We start from the raw sequence: 20,696 nt of genomic DNA, 5'->3' as shown, positions 1-20,696 counted from the left end.
GACGGAGGTGGGGCGCTGACAAAGACGACAGAAACCTGAACCCTGCTTCCATAGTCGGCGTCTTGAAACGGGCTGATTCTTCTCCGGAGTAAACTTCAATAGCTGTACCGGTTTGCCTTGTCCTCTGGACACACCGGCTTGGAGGCACGCTGAACGATGGAAAAGACAACTTGCCCGCCAGCCGAAACTTGCAGCGCGATGCCGTTTTGGACCAAGCGCTGTATGAACCCTTCTAAATGGTGGCCAGATTCAATTAGAGCGAGGATAACAGCTTGCCGGTGGCCTGGAAATGCCCTTGAGTTACGCTCGGACTGTCGTGCCGCTGTCATCGCGCCGTGCAGACAGACCCGTCACCGCTCAGCAGCACACTTCCGCACATACTATCTGACCCTTTGCCTTACTAGAACATGACGTCATCTAATAGGCGTCCTCGGACAGACCGATAAGTGTCTCACACCTGCTGACACTAGAGGCGGATAGTGCGCGAGGACAGCCATATGCAATGTGTGTTACTGCTCGTTCTATGTGCAATGTCATTCTTCCACACAGCGCGCGTCAAAAGGGGCCGTTTTGTTTTGAGCAGCAGGCTTCTCAGACCCCATAATGCCCGTTGTTTTTAATGCCCGCTAGCCCTCCGTTCCTACAAAGGGCTCTTCAAGGGATATGGATACTGCTGCTGCTTTCCGAAGGTGGAACAGTGGAACGGATGGTGCACATTATTTGAATGACTGCTCGCGTGTGCCCTATTACGCGGTGAAGAATGTGCCGCAACAATGTGAAGGACTTTGGTGCACAGTTGTAGCAGTTTGCCCAACCGCGTCATTCCCCCAGACCCCCCACCGTGGCACTACCAGCAACACCCCCTCCTGGCACTGGTGCCCGCGTTGTCCTCGCAGGGCTTGGTGGGGCGCCTAGTCCGGCAGCCGCCACAGCCTCCCATGACTGCGGGCTGCTACACAGCTTGCCGCATGGCGCAGGCCCCGGCAGCGTCCCCACGCACTCCTGCCGGGTGCTGCTCATTGCTGCCAGCTCCAGCAAGGCCCCTGACGCCGGGGCTGCGGCAGCCAGTGGCGGCGGCAGGGCCGGCGGAGCAGACACAGCTGTAGCCCCCGCTGACAGCAGCTTCTCCCTGAACCAGCTCGTAGTGGAATGCTGGGCTGGCGATGAAGCACCGGCTTCATTCAGCTCGGCGGCTGCAGTCGGCGGGGCGAACGCCTCCAAAGCGGTTTCAGCCGGGCACTCGCCGCCGGCGCCCGTCGGGGCTGACGCTCAGCCGCCCGTGCTGCGTGTCCGCCTTGGCCGCACTCTGGCAGCGCTTGTGAATGCGTCATTGGGCGGTGGAGCCAGCATTCATAGCAGTAGCAGTGGCGTAGACAGCACTGACGGCGCAGGGAGCAGCGGCACAGGGCTGGTGGTACGGCTGTCGGGTGTCGCATGGGACGTGGCGGATGCTCGCCCCGGGCTGTCGGCCGTGTTGGCCACCGACGGCTCCACATTAGACCCCGACGCGGCGTCTTCGGAAGCGGGTTCAGGCAACCAGGGAGCAGAGGACTGGGGCCTGGACCTGTTGCCGCTAGACACGCCCGCGCCGCCACCCGACGCCGGCGACAACGGCGGCGACACGAGTAGCAGTGGCGGTGGCGTGCCCCACCTCCGCCTGGTGGACAGTGCTGTGGCGGGGGTGCCGCTGAGCTCTGTGGCGCCCCTGCTGCAGTGCCTGGGCTGCGCGCGCCGACTCAGCGTCAGCAACCTCACACTCGTGGCGCTGGAGCCGCCGCTTGGTGGGGGCAGCAGCAGCAGCAGCAGCGGCGACGGCGGTGCGGCGGTTGTTGATGTCGGCTCGCCGCCTGGCATCGATAGCGGTACGCCGCCTTCGGGTGGGATCGGCGGGGACGGCAGCACCTCAGCAGTGGTCGCGTACTATGGTGCGGCCCGGTTTGCGGGCGCTGGCGGCGTGCAGGGGCTGCAGAGCGCGTTGCTGGAGGGCGTGAGCTGCAGCGGCGTGCGCGGCGCACAGGGCTGGGCTTGCCTGCTTCTGCAGGTTGCGGCATCTGCAAGCAACAGCAACAATAGCAGTAGCAGCGGTGCAGGGGTGCTCATCAGGGGAAGTAGTTTCGCCGATAGCCGGGTGGTGCCCTCGCCTAGCGATAGCAGCAGCAGCAGCGCCGGCAGTAGCAGCGGCAGTGGCCATGGCAGTGCAGCCGGCATCACGGATGCACTGCTCAGCTGCAATGTGGAGGACCCCGCGCCGCGACACGGATTCGGGGCAGTGGTGGTCGCGTTTGTGGCGCTGCAGCAGCAGGGGGAGGGGGCAGCGCAGGGAGGGGCAGCACAGGAGGTCGTGGTCGAGGGCAGTAGTTTTATAGGCAACAACGGGGGCTGCGGCGCCGGCCTGGCTGTGATAGATGCGGTGAGTGGCGTTTTACAAAATCGTGCTTGATTCAGGCAGCCTGGTGTCGGCATGGTTGAATGACGCCCAGGTGTCCTAATGCTGGTCTTGCGCGCGCTCCTTACGCGCGCTCCTTACGTGTGCTGTAGGCGGGGGTGCGGCTCCTGCTCATCAACACCACTGCGGCCCGCAACGTAGCAGCTGGGGACGGAGGCGGGCTGCTCCTCCGCGGCCTGATCTCAGCCGAGGTAGAGGCCGCAGCCCAGGCGGCCGCCGCAGCCATGGCTACTGCATCTGACCTGCAGCCTATTGTCCACCAGGACGCAGCAGCTGCCCTAACCGCTGCTGCAGCCAATGCTACAGCCGCGGCTGCTGCTGCCGCCCACGGGGTGGGGCTTGTGCTGGCATGTGGGTCGGAGCTGGCGGGCAATGCCGCAGCCACCTCAGGCGGCGGCGCGGCGGTGAGCGGCATGCTACTTTCCGGGGTGGAGCTGGGAGGCGGCAGCGCGGCCCGACATAACGTCGCAGGGGATGCCGGCGGCGCCATCCACGTCCGTGCCTACTACGCAATCACCGGCAGCGTCGCCATCAGCGGCCCCGATAGCAGCAGCGGCGGCGCGGCGGCGGCGCAGGAGGCTGGTGATGGCGGTGACGGTGACGGCTGCGGCGGCGCTCAGCTGTGTGGTAATGCGGCCGGCGGGGCGGGCGGGGCGCTGCGTGTCGAGGCCTGGGCGGGCGGCGTGCAGGACGTGGTGCTGGGCGGCGGCGCCCTGGCGGTGCGGAACAACTCGGCCGGCAGTGCTGGAGGAGCGCTGTCCGTGCTGGTGTACGGGTCGTTGCAGCGCGTCGCCATCGGTGGCAACAGCAACAACAGGAGTAGCAACAGCAGCGGCATTGGAAGCAGTAGCAGTACTGCTACTAGCAGTGCGTCTGAAACCACCGGCGCAGCTGAGGCAGTAACGCTGCTTGAATCGAACACCGTGCTTGACGGGGACGGCGGGGCGGTCCACGTGGCGGTGTTGGGCACCGGCGGCGCCGCTGGACTGCTGCGAGAGCTGGTCGTGGGCGGTGGCGCCGCACTGCAGGGCAATGTCGCGAATAACGGGGGCAGTGGCGGCAACGGAGGCGCGATTGCAGTGGTGCTGGAGGATGGGGCCGTCGGCGCCGTCAGCCTCGGGGAGGGGGCCGTGATGGCCGGGAATCGCGCCGCCGGTGGCAACGGGGGTTTCCTGTACGTCAGCGCTGCCGCGGGCGTTACGAGCGTTACCGTCAGTGGCGGCGCCAGGGTCGTCGGGAACAGGGCGGAGGCGGGTGCCGGCGGCAGTGACAGCGGCATCGATGCTGGCGGGGACGGCGGCGGCGTGTACGTGTCTTCGTCAGCAGGCGATGTGGGCTTGTTCAATGTGGACGGCGGCGCGAGGCTGGAGGGGAACACGGCCGCTGGGCAGTCCAGTGGCGGCGAGGCTAGCGGCAGCGGTGGCGCAATCTTTGCCGCAGCTAGCGGCGGCGGCGTGGTCGCCGGCTTCCGGCTGTGCGGCAATGGCACCGCCGTCCTCGGGAATAACGCATCGCTGTCGGGTACGTCGGGTGCGCGCAACAAGTGCCTGGGGGCGCAACAAGTGCCGGGGGCGGGGGGCACCCTGCCCGCGTCCCATGCCAGCGCCGTGCTGGTCCCATGCTGGGCCACGCCCAACTTCCCCTAACTTGCCCACCACTTCTTGTTTTGCATGTTTCTCATGCAACCGCAGGTGGCGGCGTCCATTTGATGCAGCGGTCCAACGCCGCCGCCGGTAGTGGCCGCATCATAGCGCCGCTGCAGGTCCTGCTGTGCGACTTCGCCGTCGCCGCCAACAACACAGCCTCACCTTCCGCCGCCTCCACCGGCGCCGCCGGGCCCTCCGCCGCCAACGGCGGGTTCATGTACGCCTTCGCCAACGACCACAACGTCTCCATCAGCATCACGAACGGCGCCGCCGTCGCCGGGAACCGCGCAGACACTAGCGGCGGCGGGCTGCACGTGACCGGCGGCAGCATCGCCGCTGTGGTTGCGTACGACGGCAGCCTCACAAACAACACGGCGGGCGAGGACTCGGGCGGCGGCGCCTACCTCAGCGCCAGGCAGGATCTGGCGCTGCTGGCGTTGAGGAACGGCGCCGTGGTGGCGGGGAACGTGGCGGGCGGCGGCGGAGCGGGGGGTGGCGTGTACGCGTTCGTGACCGGCACGGGCGGCGTCACAAAGCTGGAGGTGGACTGCGGCTCGCGGCTGGAGGGCAACCGGGCTGGCGGTTCTGGAGGGGGCTTCTTTGTGCAGGTGCGTGCTCGCGCACATGGTTTGTCATGGGCGGTGTGTTGCTACTTGCCCGCAGCCCGCTGCATACTGACAGTGCCGTGTTCTTGCCCTGCCTTGGCCTTCGGCGTTACAGGCGGCGTCCGGCAGCATCAAGTCCGTCCGCATCACCAGCGGCAGTAGCCTGGCGGGCAACGCCGCAGTCGGCGGCGACGGAGCCGGAGACGGAGGCGCGCTGTACCTCCGCTCCGACGGCGGCGACATCACACAGCTGTCCTTCGACGGCGCCGCCAGCCTGCACGATAACGCCGCCGTCGCTGGTGCCGGGATTGCCGCCGTCGCCGCCGGCGGCGCCGTTAGCGTCGACGTCAGCGGCGGCAGCCGCTGGATGCGCAACACCGCGAGTGGCGGGGATGGAGGAGCGCTGCAAGTGGTCACGCGGCGTGATGCGGACCTGGCGGCGGCGGCCGTCAGCCGGGTGCGCATTGGCGGCGGCGCGGTCGTCAGCGACAACAGCGCCTCCGGCAATGGGTGAGAGGGCGCTGTCCTGGCAAGCAGGGTTACCGAAGAATCATAATCGGGCTGACGGCATACGCGCTACGGTATCGCTATTGGGAAAGCACCAGCGCTATCCTCTCTCCTGGGGCTGGCCGCGCGACCTTGTATGACGCGCGTGTGTGCTTACTGACACGTCACCCGCAGCGGCGCCATCGCGGTCTCGGGCTACGCCGAGCTCTACATGGGCGGCGGCGCGGCGTTCACGGGCAACACCGCTGGGGGCGACGGCGGACTCGCCGCTGCAGACTCGCTGCCGCCGCTGCTGACTGTGGAGGGCGGGGCGGTGCTGGCTGGCAACAGGGCACTGCGGGGCTCGGGAGGCGCGCTATCCTTCACTGCGGTACGTGCGGCCCTCTTGCGATTTGCAGATGCCGGCCATGACCGTGCATGCTCCGAGCTATGTATCTATCAGATAGCTAGCCAGATCACGCTTGGCCTAGCTTGGTAGCTGGGTAGCCAGGAATGTGACCAGATGCCTTGTTCCTGTCTGGCCACTGCTGTCCTGCCGGCAGGCCTCCGCGACCCGCGTCGGTGGAGCTGCCGGCAGCAGGTGCGGCGCCTGCGCGCTGTACCAGCCCGCGGCCGGGCGGCGCCTGTCCGACCTCCGCCTGACCAACTGCTCCGTAGCCAATAACACAGCCCGTGTTGACGGCGGCGCCATCCGCGCCTCTCCTGGCGAGAGCTGCTGCGACGCCGCCGTCACGCTGCGCCTCGCGGGCGTGCAGCTTGCTGGAAACCATGCGGATGGACCCGGCGGCGCCATCGCTGTTGCGAACCCCGCCGGCGCGCCCGGCGCCGCCGTGAGCGTGTTGGTGGAGCTGGACCGCTGCCGCCTGACCGGCAACAGCGCCGGTGTGGCGGACGGCGTCTACACGGGAAGTGGCGCCGGCGCCGGCGGGGCGGTATTCATGTGGTACCAGCCCGGCACTGCTAGCGCGTTGGTTGGCCCGGCTGCGGCCGGGAACACCAGCAGTGGCGGCAGCGGCAGCTATGAGCCGGACAGGGCGGCAGCGTGCTTGCTGCGCGCAGTTGACTCTGTGTTTGACTCCAATAAGTGTGAGGGCGGCCACGGCGGCGCACTGGCGCTGATGGCCTGCGCAGTTGAGCTGGATGGCTGTAGCATGAGCTCAAATGCCGCCGCGCTTAGCGGAGGGGCTGTAGCAGCGCTGCAGTCCGGCCGCAGCAGCGCCGTTGCGCGGCTGGCGGCGGCTGGCGGCGGGCCGCTGACGGCGACGTCCATTGGCGTAGACTCGGGATTGACCGGCGCGAGCGCGGATGGGATTGCAACAGCGGTGGCGGCGGCGCCCTTGGGGCACCACCATCGTCGCCGGCGGTTGAGTCAGGATGACGCCAGCGCAAGCAGCGGCGCTGACGAGGACACGCTTGGTGACGAGCCGGTGGAACCGCCCTTGGTGTCTCCACCCCCGCCATTGTTCCCACCGCCGTCAGTCCCCGCCGTTATCAGCAACGGCAGTAGCAGTGGCGCTGGGGGCACGTCGCCGCTGCCGTCCTGGTCTGCCGCGGTGGATCCAAGCTGCGTGGTGTCGCGGTGGCGGGCGCTGGTGCGCAACTGCACCTTCCGGGGCAACACCGCGCAGGTGCGTGATCGGCTTGCTTGTGTGCGTGGCTGCTGCTGCATACACGCACATGCCTTGTATCTTGCACCCTGCACCCTGCATCTGCATCTGCAACCAAGCTTCAGCAGCCGCAAGATGACGGGCATCTAACTTACAGTATTATCTCATCTCGCCTATGCTGCTAAACAGCTCGAGTTCGGCGGCGCGCTGTACGCCGAGGCCGCAACCGCCGGTCAGATCCTGTTGTACGGCAGCACACTGGAAGCCAACAAGGCATCCATCCATGGCGCCGCCGCCTTCATTGCGACTCAGGGCCGCTGCAGCGGCGCGGCGGCCATTGACCTGACTGCCTCAGCAAACACGGCGTCATTCGGAAGTGCCGGCGGCGTGTACGTGCTCGTGGGGCAGGCCGGCGCACGCGCCACCCTGCGGCGAGTGAACCTCACCGGCAACACCGCCGGCACGGGGTAAGTCCGTTATTGAGTTGTTAAGTTGCAGAGAGCGCGCAAGTATACTGTAATATAACCAGCAATTCCACGCGCCCCCGTGCTGCACCGGCAGGGGAGGCGGAGGCGCGGTCGTGGACGTCCGCGTGGGCGGCGTGGCCTGGGTGGAGGGCCTGGTCGCGACCGGGAACAAGGCCAGCGGCGGGCTGGGTGGCGGGCTGCAGCTGCTCGGCGCTGGCACCTCACTCGGCAGTAGCAGTAGCAGCAGCGGCGGTGGCGCAGAGCTGCAGCTGTGGGGCAGCCGCCTGGAGGGCAACACGGCAGCAGAGGGGGGAGGGGGCTTGGCGGCGTCGGCAGGCTGCGGCGCGGTGCTGGTGGTGCGCGACTCGGCGCTGACGGCGAACCGCGCGGGGGGTGCTGCCGGCAGCGGCGCCGTGGGCGATGGCGGCGGGCTGCACCTCACCTACCGCGACGCCAATGGTGCTGCTGGTGGCGCTGCTGCTGGTGATGCTGCTGCTGGTGGTGGTGCTGCTGCCGCCGCCGCGGCGGGCACGGTGCGGCGCCTGACGGCCATGTCCTGTGCGGACGGCGCCGCCGCCAGTGTGTACGGACTGGAGCTGCGCGGGAACAGCGCTGCGGGCCGGGGCGCCGGGGCCTACGTGACGCCGGGCAGTGCCGCCGTCGTGCAGCGGTTGGTTGTTTCCGCCAATGCGGCGGCGCTGGCTGGCGGCGGGCTGGCGGCGGTTAACTGCTCGTACCTGGCAGTTAGCGACGTGGCGGTGGAGGGCAACAGCGGTGGGGGCGTGTATGTCGACGGCTGTGCGCGGCTGCTGCTGCAGTCAGCCAACGTGAGTGGCAATGCGGCCGGCGTGGCCAGTGCCAGCAATGCGGCCGGCGGTGGGCTCTTCATTGGTGGCGGGCAAGGCACTGGCAGCACCAGTGTCGGCATCAGCGGTGGGGCTGCTGCAGACGTCCTTGGCTTCAGCACCGCGGTGTTGCACCGCGTGCTGGTCTGGAACAACACCGCCCGCAGCATCGCCAGCGGCAGTAGCAGCGACAGCAGCAGTAGCAGCAGCAGCAGCAGCAGCAGTAGCGGCTCAGCAGCAGCTGCCTCCCTGGGCGCGGGCGGCGCGGTGTTTGCTGCCGGCCAGGTGGCGGTGGCTCTGAGTCAGTGTGACCTGGCACGTGGCAATGCCGCCGTACTGGGCTCCTCGCTGGCGACCACACAGACCTGCGCCGCCGCCTCGCGGCCCCCTGCGGCTGCTGGTGTGCGGGCGTTACTGGCGCCGAACGCGACAGCCGCCAGCGCCCACCCGGGCGTGCTGCAACCATGGGCGGTGGCATGGGCGTGGCTCGACCTTGCGGCGCAGCAGGACTGCTGGGCGCTGGTGCTGAGCGACACCATTCTGCCTAGGAGCGGCAGCATCAGCAGTGGGGCTGCTAGCAGCGATAACACCATTGCTGGTAATGCCGTGGACGGCAGTAGCACGGGTGTGGCGCAGCAGCAGCCGCTGTGGTTGTCGGACCAGACGGCGGCGGTGCTACAGCCACGCTGCTCGTCAGACGCGGGCGCTCTGGTTGGGCTGAGCGGGGAGGAGGCGGCAGCCAATGCGAGGTACGGTGCGTGGGCACACTGTGTGCGTTTCCCCCGATAGCCATGAGAGTTTCGCATTCATAGTTTGCCGATACTGCATGCTGCTCCAATCCCCCCAAAAGCCTAAGACCCGACGTACGTGTATCCACTGCAGGACGACTCCCGGCTCAGCAGTGGGTGGCATTCGCACAGCGGTGCAACGGCTGCTACAAGCCGCCAACGCGTCTGCTTTCGCAACGGTGGCCTCCCCGCCGCCGCCCTTTCCACCAGTTCCGCCACCGCCCGCTCCAGGCCTGGGCCCTGGCGACCCGACCGGCGGCAGTAGCAACACCAGCAGCGACACCAGCAGCAACAACAGCAGCAGTGGCAGCAGCACTGGCAGTAGCAGTGGCAGTAGCAGCTGGCTTGGCTCGCGCTACAGCTCGTTGATGTCCTCGCTGGCGGCGTGCTGGGACGGCCCCGCGCTCTCGCCTGTGGAGCGCCAGCAGGCGGCGGCGGCGCTGGCCAGCAGCGGCGGGTACCTGGGCCTGCCGCCCACCCGCCTGGGGCTGCTGCCCAACGTGGGCTTGGCAGCCGCCGAGCTTGAGAGGCTCGGCTTTAGCAGTGGCGGCAGTAGCAATGGCGTCAGCGGCAGTGGCAGCAGCAGTGGGGCGCAGCCGCAGGCGTGGGGCTCGCTGACGTTGCGGCTGCGCCCGGGCGAGTCGTTCGATGTGGCGGTGCGCTTGTATGACAGGTTCGGGCAGCCCGTCACCAGCGGTGAGCGAGTCATTGGGAACTTGTGATGTGCCGGTAGTGTGCATCAGCCGTCACGGGGACTGACGCATCGCAAGGCTGCCTGAGAGTTCCGCCACAACACCCATCCTGCGTGACTGTCGAAGCCACCACTTGGTGACTGCTGTGCACAGGAATGACCTGTTGCCTGGACTGTTGCCACGTGTGTGTGCTTTGACTCGCAGACGCCTCAGCCTCAACTGTTACGCTGGAGCTGGTCCCGCAGCCGCCCGGCGGCGGCACCTTCAGTGCCGCAGCTGCAGCGGCTGTAGCAGCGGCCGGGCTAAACGGCAGTAGCAGCGACAATAGCAGGCCCTGGCTGAACGCGTCCATTGCGTTCCTGGACCCGGGCGTCAACAAGAGCCTTATCGCGCCCGTGGCGGCTGGTGTGGCCAGCTGGCGGCGTGTCACTGCCAGCGGCTGGCCCGGCGCCTACCTGCTCACCTTCACGCTGACGTCACCTGGCGGCCGCGGCTCCAGCGTCTCAGGCCAGGTGAGCTATCGAGGCGCGAGGTCGGAGGCTGCAACCACACGCGGTAGCTGGTGTGTCATGCGCGTGATAGGTCGCCCGGCTCACGTGCGCCAGAAAATTGCGCATGCCGTCTGCCCCTAAATGACCCGCAGGAGGAGCAGCAGCAGGTGCCGCCGCTGGCGGTGGCGACGCAGCTGCTGCCGTGCGCGCAGGGCCAGACGCTCGACCTGTCCCTGGCGGAGAAGGAGGCGGCGCCCGCCTGGACCTCATGCGCGGCCTGCGGCACAAACCAGTACGGCCTGTGGGAGGATGTACGGCCCAGCATCACCGCGAATGTGTACGACATTCCGCAGTACCTGCGCGCGATGCGGGACGCGGCGCGTGAGGCGCGGGACGGGCCGGCCGCGTGCCTGACTTGCCCGGCGGGTGGCGTGTGCCCCGGCGGCGCGGCGCTGGTGCCGGAGGAGGGCCGCTGGCACAGTGCACCAAACTCGACCCAGGTCCGCAGAAGCCGACTTGCCTTTCTCGCTTTGCGGGCATGCATATCATTTGAAAGCCGTGTCCATATGTGCATTGCAACGCGGAACGCGTTGAAGCAAACAAAGATTCACCTCCGCCATGTATGTGATCTTGCATGCAGATTCACGACTGTCCAAACCGGGCTGCATGCGGCGGGACCAGCAGCGGCGGTGGCTCGAGCAGCTCCAGCAACTTCTGGGGCAGCAGCTCAGTGCTGCTTAGCACAGGCAGTAGCAGCAGCAGTGGCAGTAGCGACAGCGTTGCAGTCGGGATGCCTGTGTCCGGGCTGGGCGCCCGCACCCTGCACCTCATCCGGTGCCAGCAGGCCTGGTACAATTCCTGGCCTGCGGGTTCGTCCGTCCGCCGTGCCTACTTCCTCTCATCCGCCAACGCCGCGAGTACCACTGGCGTAACCGGCACGTCGGCGGAGGGCTCGGCGGCTCCAACGGCACTGCCAGCGTCGGCACCGGCACCGTCAGGCGCGGCGGTGCCGGCCGCGGTGTCCGAGGCCTGCCTGCTGTGGGGGCTGCCGGCCAGCCACCCCGACGGCTACATGCAGCAGCTGTGTGCGCCCGGCTACACCGGCAACCTGTGCGCAGCCTGCGTCTCCGGCTTCTACATAGACACGGTGCGCGACGTCATGTGTAATGGCAGCGTGGCGTCGCTTGCGGGGTGTACTTTGTATGTGTATCTGTGTGTGTGCGCGCGCGCGTGTGTGTGTGTGTGTGTGTTTGTGTGTGTGTGTGTGTGTGTGCTACGCCATAGACAACCCCTAAACTCGTTGCGCGCAACTTGCTCGGGCATGCCAAACCAATCACCCCTTTTACTACGCGTGCGGACTAGCTTGCTTGCTTTGTGGCCACAAACCTGCTGGCTCCCGCGCGTGTTCACGGTGACGACCACCACCACCGCTGCATCGCAGGACTTCAACTGCAACCCGTGCCCGCCTCTGGGTCAGACGCTGGGTCTGGGGCTGCTGGCGTTCGCAGGCAGCGTGATCCTTGTGCTCTTTACCGCCGTGGCAAACTTTGCCGAGGGCTTTGCGGAGGACGCGGAGGAGGAGGCCATGAACGCTAGTGTCAAGCTGGGAGCAGAGCTCAAGATCAGCGAAGAGGAAGAAGAGGAGGAGGAGGAGGTCGAGGAGGATGTGGACGGGAAGCAGGATCGGCCGCAAGGTGCGGGTGCTGCGGACTTTCAGAGGCCCCCGCCCAACTTTGGTATGAGGATACCGTCGCCTGCTGGTCTGGGGGCGGCTGGAGCAGGGGCTCCTGGCATGAGAAGGAGGCTGCCCGGCTCGGCCTCGGCAGCAGGCCACAACGGCACAGGCGGCGCGTGGGGTGGCAGCACCGGGCCGGGTCCTGTCGGGGAGGGTAGCGAGGACGGCGAGGGAGGCGCGGCCGCACAGATGGAGGTGCCGCCGCCTCCAGCCGAAGGCTTCCCGGTTGGCCCGCCGCACAGCCCGCTGCTCAGAGTGCACACGCGCAAGCAGCAGCAGCAGCAGCAGCTGCTGCCGCCTCCGCACCTGCACCTGCCGCCGCTGCCTGCCAGTCCGCCGTCGCCCTCCTCCGCCGCCAGCACGCCGCCGCGGCGGTCCGCACAGCTGCGGCGGCAGCAGCTGCTGCGCGCCGGCACCAGCAGTGTGCGGCGGCGGCCCAAGCGGTACCATGCAGACCTGGGCGACATTGTCAAGGTGGGGCGAGGCACGAGCCATAACGTAGGCAGGAAGGAGCGAAGGCGGGATTTAGTGGCTGTGTAGCCTTGCAAAATGTGCGGGGAGGCGAGCAACTGGCGCAACAGCACTCCTGGCTGTAACCACACGCTGTAACCATCAGGTCTGGTTTATCAAAGCCTGCCTGCTCTGTGCTGCTGCTTTGCTGCAGGTCATCGTCTTGCACCTGCAGTACTTTGTGATTGGTGAGTATGCTCTCGGCCGGAGCTTGCCTGCTACTGCTAGCTAGTGCTGCTGCACCCCCCCCCCTGCCTGCCAGCCTGCTGCACGCGCTCCTGCCTACCTGTCCACCGGCTGCCTCGTCGCCCGTCTGCCAGCCGATCTCTTGTTGCCTGACTGGCCATGGTGTATCATGCCCCAACCCTCCCACATCCCCCCGCCCGCAGTGACCCGGCTGGACGTGGACTACCCGCACATCATTCCGCGGGTGCAGGTACGGCACCACAACACCGCACCTGCCGCCGGCATGTGCTGGCGCCCCCAAATGCCTGCCTGACACCCAAACGTCCAAATCAAAACCCCCACCTCCCACCTCCTGGCCCTCGGCCTCGCCACCACCCACCACCATCATAGCACCTGCCTCACTGCCTCCCCTGCTCACGCCTGTCGTCAACCCGCACCCCATGCCAACCCCCCCGCCCTTTATGCCATCTTCCCCCGCCCCCCCCGCCCACCTGCCAGGCTGTGTTCGGCGCCATCACGGGCGCGGAGGTGTTCCTGGTCTACTCGCCCTCCTGCCTGAGGCCGCAGCAGGGCAGCGCGGGCCAGGCGCGGCTGCAGCTGCTGGCGGGCCTCGCCACGCCCTGCGCCGTGCTGCTGGCGGCGCTGGGGCTGTGGGTCACCAGGTGGATGGGGTGGGGAGGAGTTGGGGGTGGGGGCGGCACCAGCTCGTCAGCGGGGAGAACTGGGAGGGCCGGTTGGGCGGCGGAGCCAGCCACGGCCAGTCATCACCAGGAGCCTGAGCAGTGCGGGCGCTGCATGCACGCTTGCGCAAATACGCAGGTAGACGTCTCCCTTTGTGCTTTCATTACACATGCACGTGCCCCCTATAGGTACCTGATCAAGCACCCGCCCACCAAGGACGACATACGGGCGTGGACCAACGCGCGCCTCGCGGCGCTGCGCCGCGCCTGCTCCGGCTCCTTCCCACCCTTTCAACGGTCCGGCGGCCCTGGCGAGCAGCACGTGTACGATGACGCGGACCTGCAACGCTTGTCTCCCGGCGGCGGCGGTGGCGGCTTGTTATCGTACCCGAGCGGCGGTAGCAGCTTCTACTACGGCTTGCCCCTGCAGCTGCAGCAGATCTCTCGGCCGCGGTCCGGCAGCCGAGCTGCAGGTGCTGCGGCAGCAGCACCGCGGCCGCTGGCGCCGACTGACCAGCTGCTGCCCATCCCGCTGCAGCCGTCGCACCGGGCCGCGCTCGGCCGCGGCGGTAGCTTGGGCCTGCGCAGCGCCTTCCGTGATGTGCAGGTGCGAGAGTGTGGCTGTGTGCTGCGCGCGTCGAGTGCAAATTCCCGTGCTGCATGCCTGCGCGCGCACACACACACACACACACACACTCACACACACACGCCAATGCACGCTCTTCACGTGTGGGCCCTCGCCATGCCTAACACACACGCACACATACGCACACACACACACACACACACACACACACACACACACACACACATCCCCCCTGGACATCCTGCCGCAGGTCGTCAACCTGGACCTAGAGTCCGCTGAGGACTTCCCACAGCCCACGGGCACATCCGGCACAGAAGCCGCCAGCGCAGTTGGGCCAGCGGGCACAGCGGCGACGGCCGCCACAGCTGCGGCGGCCGACGCGTCCGCCGTTGCTGCAGCCGCGGGGCGGCTACTGTCCGTGCGTGTTGGGAGCGGTCGGGGTGCGCCACCCGCTTTGGGCTCTGGCGTTGCCTATGCACACCGGACATCAGGTCAGCTACAGCCGCGGCCCTCGGCCACACGGCAGCAGCTGCGCCAACAGCGCTCAGGCTCAATCCGGGCCGCAGGACTGTCAAACACGGCTGCGAAGGGCCGGAGGTCCGCCGACGGGCGCAGCAGCGACGGCTCGCGAACGGGCGCGCCCGCAGCTGCACCAGCCGCGCCGGCAGTAGCACCCATTGACGAGCTGTCGCCCTTCACACACGGCGGCGCACAGGCCCGCGCGGCCCTGCTGGCTGAGAGCTGCCCTGACACGCCCCACGCCGTGCGCCTGGCCTCTGGCCTAGCAGCCAACTTCCTGGACTTCTGTTCCAGCAGCAGCCTGGAGCACCTGGTCACAGGCAGCCGGCCCTCTGCCAGGAGCACCGCCGCCGCCATGGCAGATGGAGCACCAAACGAGAGGGCCGCAGCAGCGCTCGCCGCACCGGGCGCCGGCAGCGCGACTGGCGCTACTGGCGGCAGCCAGCGCGGCGACGCCGCCGCTGCAGAGGCGGTGGCGGGCGGTGGCTGTGCGCTGGTCAGGGGCTGGGATGTGGAGTTGGTGCCGGCGGACTCGCCCGGAGAAGAGGACGCCGCCGGGGTGTCAGCTGGCGTGGGGCAGGGCGTGGGTACGGGCGGCGTGCTGGCGGGAGCACTGCGGCGAGTCAGCCGGCCGCTGTGGCGGCGCACGCGCCAGCGGCAGCTGCGGCTGCAGCAGCAACAGCAGCAGCAGCAGGCCTTGCAGGAGGCGGGTGCGGTGGATGCGCTGGAGTGGGAGGACGCGGGTGCCGCGGCGGCAGCGGCAGCGGGCGCAGGCGGCCCGGAGTGCATTGACGGCGCCCTTGTCACGTGCCCTCCGTCCCGAGCCCAGCTGTCCAAGCAGCCCCAGGTGACCCAAGTGCCGCAGAAGCGCTGGCAGCCGCACCACCGCGATGGGCAGCAGGGGCTGCTGGCAGGCGACGTCGTAGACCACGGGCCCTTCGCGGCCGCGGCCGCCGTCACCGGCACCTACTCCCGCACCGCGTCAGGCATCAGCGCTGTGGAGCCGGTGGGCGCTGCCGCCACCACCACTGACACCGCCCAGCTGAGCGACGAGGCGGACGACGGAGGCCATCTGGGCGTTGGAGGGGGCGGCGCGGCCGCATCACAGCCCGCGCCTGCGGCTCTGTTGGAGGTGGCTTTGCTGGGTGAGCCGGGCGAGGAGGACCACTCTGGGCTGGATGAGGCGGCAGTGGGGGCCCAGGTGGCGCCGCCGCGGCTCGGGAGTCAAGTGGGGTCGCCGCAGTGGCAGTCGCTGTCGGCGGCGCCGTCGTCGCAGCGGCCATCATTGCCGCTGAGCCTCGCGAGCCGGCCGTCGGTGACCATCACAACGCCCCAACCCGCGGCACAGCGCACGAGTGCCGAGCTGATCGGCTCATCTCATTCGGGGAAGCCGCTCCGAGGCATTCTCAAGGCCGGCCGCGACAGCGGCACCCTTGGCAGCTGCAGCGTGGCGGCTGTGCCACCCCGGCACCGGCCCGGCCTACTGCCTAACGCATCCTCCGCCACCGGCCCTGACAACCTCCAGTTGGGCCTCGCCTGCGCACGCGGCAGGAGTGACACGCAACCGCCCGCGCCCACGCTGGGACTGGCGCCGTCGCTGCCCTCCGCCGCCTCGCTCTCCGGCGTCGGCGCCACCGCCCACAGCGCCGCTGCCCCACCTGGTCTGCCCCTCCGCACGGTTGTCAGCCACACGCTCCGCACACAGCCCTCCCGCCTCAGCCGCACGCCGCAGCGTCTGCAGCCTGCCTCATCGTCACGGCTACCGCCGCAGCCCTCACACCCGCGGCCGCAGCGCGCAAGCGCAAGCGCGCTGCTTGGCGCCCGCGGCAGCACCGGCACCGACGGTGGCGGCACCAGCAGCGGTGGCGGTGGGGGCGGCGCACTGCTGCCGCTGCAGCACTCCATATCCGCATCACGGATTCGCGGCTCCCGTTCTTCGCGGGCCTCTCTGAGTGAGGCGCTAAGCACGCTCAACAAGCTGAGGTCCCGCGCCTTCTCTGCGATCGAGCCGCGCCTCACCGGCCGCGCCACACTCAAGCGGGTGAGGAGAGAGCCTTCCTTCGTTCCAAATCCTCACTTTGCTTGTAATAAGCACGACGCCTGCCGTACGCAAGAAGAGCCGTACATGTGGGCTGTTGTTACAGCCGCAACTGCCCTACACCCTGTATCCAGGTGGACCAGCAGCTGACGCTGGTGGCGCAGCTGGGTATCGTGTTCTTCGCAGCCGTGTTCATCCTGTACCCAGCATGGGCACACACAGGTGAGCGGACTGAGCACCCACAGGGGGTGCAGACCTGCTGCTGCTGCTGCACACAGTGGCACACGGCCCTGCCGCCGCACACGTGAGGTGACCGGTCTTCCTCCTACCGCCCTTGCTTGCCCGGATGCTGCAGCTCTGTCGGTCTTCGCCTGCTACGAAATCGACGACGGGACCGGCCCTTTCCCTGAGGCGCAGCAGGTGCGTTCACCACGTTTCAGATGTGTACTCGCCTATACGGTAGCTCTGGTGTGTGCAGTGCTTGCACTTGAGTCCTACCATGACCGCCTGCCCCCGGCACTGTCCACGCGCTTGCCCCTGCGTCGCACAACTGCCTGTCTTGCCCCTCCCTCCTGCCCCGCCCCTTCCTTTCCCCTCTTGCCTCCATCCCCTGCCGCTGCCTCCTCCTCCGCCGCCGCTGCAGGCTGCCGGGTCGTACTGGGTGCGCGACATGAAGCAGGCCTGCTACTCCGGCACCCACCTGTCGCTGTACGTGCCGCTGGGGGTGGCGGCGGTGGCTGTGTTCTGCGCGGGGCCGCCCGCAGCAGCCTTCTTCTTCGTGTGGCGCATCCGACACCGCCTGGAGGAGGAGCACATACAGCGCATGTTCGGCTTCCTCTACAAACGTTACAAGTGAGAGCGGGACGACCCGGCTAAGGTTTCAACCTGTGGCTTGCACTGTACGGTGCGGCCTGTTTCGGTCTTTATGCACGCTTGTTGAGGTGTCAGGTGCACGGGAGCGTGTGGCACATAACGGCCCCAGCCGGTACCGGCCAGGCATGTCCCATAAGTTGCTGTTACCTGCCGCGCCCCAGGCCGCGCTTCATCTGGTGGGAGAGCATGCTGATGCTGGAGACGCTGGCGCTGGTGGCCGTCGAGGTAATGGTGGGGGATGTGTGTGTATGTGTGTGCGTGTGTGTATGTGTGATTGCGAACATGCCGTTCTTCTTGGCCCCCCTTTTGCTCTATGCATTTGCAAGGTCGGCAGTTTATCCGCCCTGTCATAATCCTGCCGCTGCTTGCTCGCCCCCACAGGTCCTGGGCCGCAGCCTGATTGTGTCGTACCAGGTAGGTCCTGGGTGCACCGGCGCCGACGGCGCGAGCCGCACGCTTGCACCTCGCCGGTGCCTTCCGTTTCGTCGCCGCTTGCGGGACTGCGCCCGGCACCACGTCCACCCCGGCCTGGCCTGCGCGCCTCACCATTCACATGGCTATCGTAATGCGTCCTACGCCCCTGCGGCATGCTGTTCACCCGCCCCCTGCTGCACCCCTCCCCCCTCCCCCTCCCAGGCGCTGCTGCTGCTGGCTGTGTTCATAATGATCGCGGCCGTCAACATCTCCTGTTCGCCGCTGCGGGCCCGCATCCTAGTCATGATGGTGAGGACGCCAGGGGCACGGCTTTACAAAACCCCAACAACCAGAAGCCGCCCACAGCGGGCTCCGGGGTTCGGCGGCACGCCCTGCTGGTCACACAGCACTCCGCGCGCCCTCCTCGCTTTCTCCGCCACATGCTCCTCACATGCACCTGCATGCCTGCACCGCCTCCTTGTCGCCTTTCCGCCATCTCCCCAGGAGTTCATGTCGCTGGCCACGCTCAGCCTGACCATCACCCTCAGCCTCTATTTCTCTGTGGAGCAGGGGCTGCAGCCCAGTGCCCAGGTGAGGTGCGGGGTGTCTGGGGGTGCGTGCCTGGTTACGGCCGCCCTACTGCTGCGCACGGCCGCCTACATGCCCCGGCCTGCACGTGGCGGCCTGCTGTGCGGTGGCCTCTCTGTGGCCGCTGCGCCTCCAACCAAACATTTGTGCACACGCCGCTTGCCCAGGCAGGTCCACACGCCCTCCTTCGCACAACCCTCCATACACACCACCCACGCCCCGATTTACCGTAATCACTCTCTTCTCCATGAATGCCTAACCTCCCCCCGCTCACAAGGTCATTTCTTACACACACACACACACACACACACACTGCCCCCCCTTGCCCGCTCACTCCCAGACTGCGGTGGCTGTGCTCATCATCCTGCTCAACGTGGGCCTGCTGGCCTTCTTCACTGCCGTCGTCACGCGCAAGGCCTGGGGCGGCGTGGAGGCCTGGGCGGCGCCCCGCATGCGCGCCGCCGGCGGCTGGGTGGCTGCGCGGTGCTGGACACCCGCCGCCGATGGTGGCGGTAAAGGTGGAGGTGGAGGTGGAGGTGGAGGTGGCGGTGCAGGTGCAGGTGGAGGTGGGGGTGGCTGCGCCCCCTGCTGGCGGGCTGCGCCCCTCGACGCCGGAGCGCAGCAGCACCAGCAGACGCAGCTGCACCTGTACCCGGGAGGAGCGCCGCCCCCTCCGCCAGCGCTGCTGCCGCCGCTTGGACTCTGGGCGCGGCTGTTGCCGGGGAGCTCGGGTGGCCTTCGCCGGGGCAGTGTGACAGCCGCTGGAGATGACGCCGGTGCTGCTGGTGCTGCAGGGAGGGTCAGCAATGCGAGGGTCAGCGACGAGGGCAAGTTTGGTGGCAGGGCCAGTGACGGCAGGACCCCCGGCGACACGGGCGATGGAAAGGACAGCTGCGGCAGCTGCGAATCTGCGGCAGCCAGGCGTGGTAGCGGCAATGCTGCCTCTGATGCTGGTGCTGGTGCTGCTCGTGCGACGAGCGCAGCGGACGCTGTCAAGGCAATGGTAGTCTTTTGCGGCGGCGGCGGCAGCGGCGGCGGCGGGGTGCCGGGGTCCGGGGTGGATGACGCACTCGTCATCTCCCTCTACGGAATGGCAGCACCTGGCCGCGTAGCTGCTGAGGCCCCGGCCAGTGTCGCGGCCACAGCCCCTGCTACAGCCGCCGCCAACAACACGCCTGCCGCAGCCATGGCTGTGCCGAGGGCTGCGGCCAGCGCGGCTGCTGCGAGGAGCAGAGATGCGCCGTCGCCCTCCCCCGCATCCGCTCGCGTAACAGAGACAGGCGACGTCAATCTGACGTTTATGGACACGACAGAGCCTGCTGCTGCTGCCGCCGCTGCAGTCAGTGTCGGTACCTCCTCCTACCCAAGTCTTGGGCCCAACCCTGATGCGGCAATGGCCATGTCTGCACGGTCGGCACCGGCAGCTGCCCGACCTGCACCGCCACCGCCGCCGCTGGCGGGTGTGGCGCTTGGAAGCGACGAGGAAGAGGACGATGATGACGGCGCGGGCCACAGCCCGGGCGACAATGACGTGGATGCGAGGGGCAGACCGCAGCTGCATGTGGAGAGCTGGGAGGAGGACAATGCGGAACCGGCACTGCCGCTGCTGCCGCTGTACGCCACTGTACAGATCTTGAACGGCCGCCACACCCGCAGCGGCAGCGCCCGCAGCCATGTGGTGAGCAGGAGCTTGTCGGGCTGCTCGCTGTCGAGCCACGTGTCCTCGCTGTCAGCGGTGAGCGAGGGCGCACTGGATGACGCGGGGTACGGGGGTGCTGGCGGCAACGGGGGAGAGAAGAACGACGTGGCGCCTGCCGCCAGCAGTGCAGCGGCAGCAGCACACGCAGTGGGCGGTTTCAAGGGCACCGGCACCAGCAGCGGCAGCCGGGCACGCGGCGGCGCCTCGGCCGCTGGAGGGATGGGCGTGGGCAAAGCAACCGCCACAACGGCACCAGCTGCGCACGAGTCGGCGCCGGCACAGTCGGCAGCCGCCGCATACGCCGCTGATGCCGACGCCGCCGCGCACGGTCGCACACGTGCCGCGGAACTAGTTTGGCACCAGAACCTGGCGGCGGCACTGGAGTCGGGCGGCGGCGTGACTGCGGACGATGCGCTGACGACGAGCACTGTGCTGTCGGAACAGGATGTAAGCCAGGCTGTGGAGGAGGGTGAGGGAAGGAATGGTAGGCAAATCAGCAATGCATCCTAGCCCCCGCTGGAGCAGCACCAGCGCAGACGCAAGAGATTTAGATGGCGGTGAGGGCAGCAAGCTTTTTGGCAGGGTGGAGGTTCGGCTTACTTGACTTGGTGGTCCGGCTTGGTTGAGCACCGAGTAGTTATGATGTACTTTGCGTAAGCGTCTTGTGACCACATGATAACGTCTGTCTGCCAGGAGGAGTCAGGCGGGAGCAGTCTGCTGTCCATGCTTGTAACACCTGACTCTGGATGATGAGGCTGCCAGTGGGGCACAGTT

At 67.8% G+C, this 20,696-nt stretch overlaps 1 protein-coding gene across 1 annotated transcript; it reads left to right on the top strand.

The window, feature by feature from the left end:
• Nucleotides 1-64: 64 nt before the first annotated feature.
• On the top strand, nt 65-20,667 carry CHLRE_02g118700v5 (uncharacterized protein). Its single transcript, XM_043060018.1, has 27 exons — nt 65-689; nt 897-2,410; nt 2,539-3,967; nt 4,138-4,700; nt 4,813-5,207; nt 5,379-5,574; nt 5,747-6,832; nt 7,001-7,278; nt 7,373-8,872; nt 9,006-9,607; nt 9,808-10,115; nt 10,247-10,594; nt 10,735-11,241; nt 11,536-12,303; nt 12,494-12,527; nt 12,729-12,775; nt 13,024-13,187; nt 13,395-13,812; nt 14,042-16,351; nt 16,483-16,570; nt 16,704-16,768; nt 16,992-17,200; nt 17,383-17,446; nt 17,603-17,635; nt 17,858-17,944; nt 18,140-18,226; nt 18,564-20,667. The coding sequence occupies exons 1-27, from the start codon at nt 620-622 to the stop codon at nt 20,430-20,432; spliced, it is 15,039 nt and encodes a 5,012-aa protein (XP_042927652.1). The 5' UTR covers nt 65-619; the 3' UTR covers nt 20,433-20,667.
• Nucleotides 20,668-20,696: the final 29 nt, after the last annotated feature.

The sequence above is a fragment of the Chlamydomonas reinhardtii genome, chromosome 2 (assembly GCF_000002595.2).
Source record: "Chlamydomonas reinhardtii strain CC-503 cw92 mt+ chromosome 2, whole genome shotgun sequence".
NCBI classification, from domain to species: Eukaryota; Viridiplantae; Chlorophyta; class Chlorophyceae; order Chlamydomonadales; family Chlamydomonadaceae; genus Chlamydomonas; species Chlamydomonas reinhardtii.
This window is presented reverse-complemented; position numbering and strand designations above follow the sequence as displayed.

Coding starts and splice junctions, on each gene's coding strand:
- CHLRE_02g118700v5 (XM_043060018.1), top strand. CDS start 620: ATGCCCGCTAGCCCTCCGTTCCTACAAAGGGCTCTTCAAGGGATATGG. Junction 9,608..9,807: donor CGGGCAGCCCGTCACCAGCG/GTGAGCGAGTCA, acceptor TTTGACTCGCAG/ACGCCTCAGCCTCAACTGTT. Junction 11,242..11,535: donor CCGGCTTCTACATAGACACG/GTGCGCGACGTC, acceptor GCTGCATCGCAG/GACTTCAACTGCAACCCGTG.